A 2,619-nucleotide genomic window follows, 5' to 3' on the forward strand; every position below is an offset into this window, starting at 1 on the left:
CAGTCGTATAGAGTCAGTTTACTCATCATTCTAAAGTTAAAACAAACTATCTCCACTGATGCAGTTTAAAACAAACTGAGAGAAGTCACCATGTTTGTACCTGTCAGACAAAACAAACAGCCGCCTCTACTCGAGATGTGGCACGAGGGTAGGTGTGTCTCATAAATAATAAGTGAGGACAGAGAGATCTGTTAAACACCGCCCCGCCCCCCTCGCGCCTTGCTCGCTTGTTCCGCGAGGTGTGACGTCACGTGAACTTCCCGTGTCCGTTCCAGCTGAGAGAGAGAGAGAGAGAACGAAGGAGGACGGTCGGACGTGGACGTCGCGCGGCCCAGACACAGACCCAAGCCCGTGCGCCCGTGACTGGATCCACCGGATGCACAAAAGTACAGACAGAGAAAGAGGAAACGACCCCTCCTCCTCCTCCCCCGCCCCCCCCGACGGACAGCAGAGCGCGACAGCAGAGAGGAGAGAAACACCAATACAAGTTGTCATCTGACCAAGTCAGCCACTGCTTTCGTCGCTGTGTGTGTGTGTTTTTCTGTGGACACCGTGTCTCTTAGGTTGTTTTGTTTTGACGGAGGTTTGCTTTGCAACTGTTTTGGGGTCTTCTTTTTGAACACCGGACCATTAACTCGGGAGATTACTCTACAAGTTTTTAATTGCAACATTTTCCTGTCCGTGCAGTCTCTGGGTCTCATTGTCATTTTTCACGCCTTTGCATTTTTTTTTTTATCATGGACAGTATTCCTACTCAGATGGTCTGACTGTCCCTCCCACACTATTCCTCTGAGAATAACAGCTTGATCTACTGCACAGTTTGGATACAATGGAATACTTCGATGAAAATATTTCTGTAAGGAAATAAGGAAGCCTTAATAACTACAAGGGGAAGGTAAAAGTTGCATGTTATTTATTGGAAGTTTTAAAGTATAATAAAACTGTCATTAATACAATGGTCATACTTGTAATTTCAATACAATGGTTGCTCTATTCTGCATGGACACTTCTCAAAACTCTCTCTCTCTCTCTCTCTCTTTCTACCCTCCACCCCCACCCCTGCTGCACACACATGCAGAGTCATCCAGCACACTTGTCCTATTGGAAGATACTCCAGTCAGATAGCCTCGCCCCTTCAAGTACCCCAGGTGTTTCTCTGTGACCCCGTCTGGTCCAGGATGTCCAGGCAGCTCTCCCAGCTTCCGACCCCCGACCTACCAGCAGGCGCAAGCCCACAGTTTGGAAGTTGTACTCAGCCTGCAGGCTCCCTCACAGGGGGGCATCTCAACTCTATGGCAGGTCTGAAATCCCTCCTGCAGCACCCCATGAAGGGAGACCAGCGTTTAAAAAACCCCAGTGATGCAAAAGGTGAAAAAAGTCTCTCATTTGGTGAATTAATACTATGTTACATTGTTGTTTATGTTGAATGTGCAGCACTAGCACCTGACACAGTCTGTCTTCAATATATGCAGTGACAGAGCATGAATAAATCATACCCCTCTGTTCCACCCACTGCCACTGTTATTGTAATATAGATACGTTGGATTACTTATCATAGTTAATGACACAGATTTTCACACTAAAGTCTGATTCACCATCACACATGTCCATGATGACTCTTCCATGATCCTTCTGAGTATTCACCTGGATAATAATCCCTGCTGCGACTTCAGATTCAGATCCAGATTACAATGAGTGATAGCATCTTTTGGTTTAGCTGTGATACTGTGCAGGTGAGCGTTCCAGTTGCCTTTTGTGCCAAAACGTATCTTCAGCTATTGTGGGATTTGTTGAGGAGCTTACGTATATGTTATGACAACAAATTGGTTTCAGCTCCTGTCTAATGCTGCAATTCAGCTACCATCTGGTCCATCTGTGATTGTGTATTTGTGTGTGTGAGTATGGGTCGTGGAAAGAGTGGGAGAATTTGCAGAGGTGTATCTTATGGATACACCTGCCATCCCATTTAGTTCTGCACAAATATTTGGAGTTGATATTAGCATCCATTTGTCAGAGGCCATATTCAAATATCTAAAAAGAAAACCTTAGGTACTAGAACTTTCTTGTTTCTCACTGAAAGATGCTAAAGTTGCACCAAAGTAATTTAACTAATAATGACTCAACTCTCCACTCTCTAGCAGACAAAGACAGACTGGACCTTGATGAGGACTCCTTGGGCGTGTGCCCCATGAGGAATGGCAGTGGAATAGGCAGCAGTAATAACAGTAATGGCTGTGGATCAGGTGGTGGAGGAGGTAGTGGAAATGGAGGAGGAAGTTTCAACCAATTTTTGGGGCCTCTTCTGTGGGATCGCACCCTGCCTGCAGATGGGGGGCTCTTCCAGCTTCAATACATGGACTTGGAGGAGTTTCTGACTGAAAATGGAATGGGCAGCATGCATAACAACAACAGCTCCAGTTCAGCCCAGATCCCCTCACAGAGCTCCCCATCAGCTGTGCCCAGCCAGAGCTCCCAGTGCCTACCGCCCTCATCCCCACCTGGCTCTTCATCCTCTTCGCCCTCTTCCTCTTCTTCCCCATCGCTCATTGGTTTGGAGGTGGCTCAGCCGCAGAGCCTTGCAGGAGGAACTGACTGTCTGCACGGTGAGTTTAATGACAC

General features: G+C 46.8%; 1 protein-coding gene across 2 annotated transcripts in view; it reads left to right on the forward strand.

Annotated features, from left to right (window-relative positions):
- Positions 1-261: 261 nt before the first annotated feature.
- dbpb (D site albumin promoter binding protein b) overlaps positions 262-2,619 on the forward strand; it is a 9,275-nt gene continuing 6,917 nt past the window's right edge. Inside the window, exons 1-3 of one of the 2 annotated variants that reach the window (XM_023426356.2) lie at positions 262-895; positions 1,079-1,368; positions 2,142-2,603. In XM_023426356.2, the coding sequence (XP_023282124.1) occupies positions 1,179-1,368; positions 2,142-2,603 (652 nt within the window). In that variant the 5' untranslated portion in view covers positions 262-895; positions 1,079-1,178. Of the gene's footprint in view, positions 896-1,078; positions 1,369-2,138; positions 2,604-2,619 lie in introns of both variants that reach the window. The other variant, XM_023426355.2, reaches the window with a different exon arrangement.

The sequence above is a fragment of the Seriola lalandi genome, unplaced genomic scaffold (assembly GCF_002814215.2).
Source record: "Seriola lalandi dorsalis isolate HSWRI2012SDOR001 ecotype SW California unplaced genomic scaffold, Sedor1 jcf7180002054825, whole genome shotgun sequence".
Classification (NCBI taxonomy): Eukaryota; Metazoa; Chordata; class Actinopteri; order Carangiformes; family Carangidae; genus Seriola; species Seriola lalandi.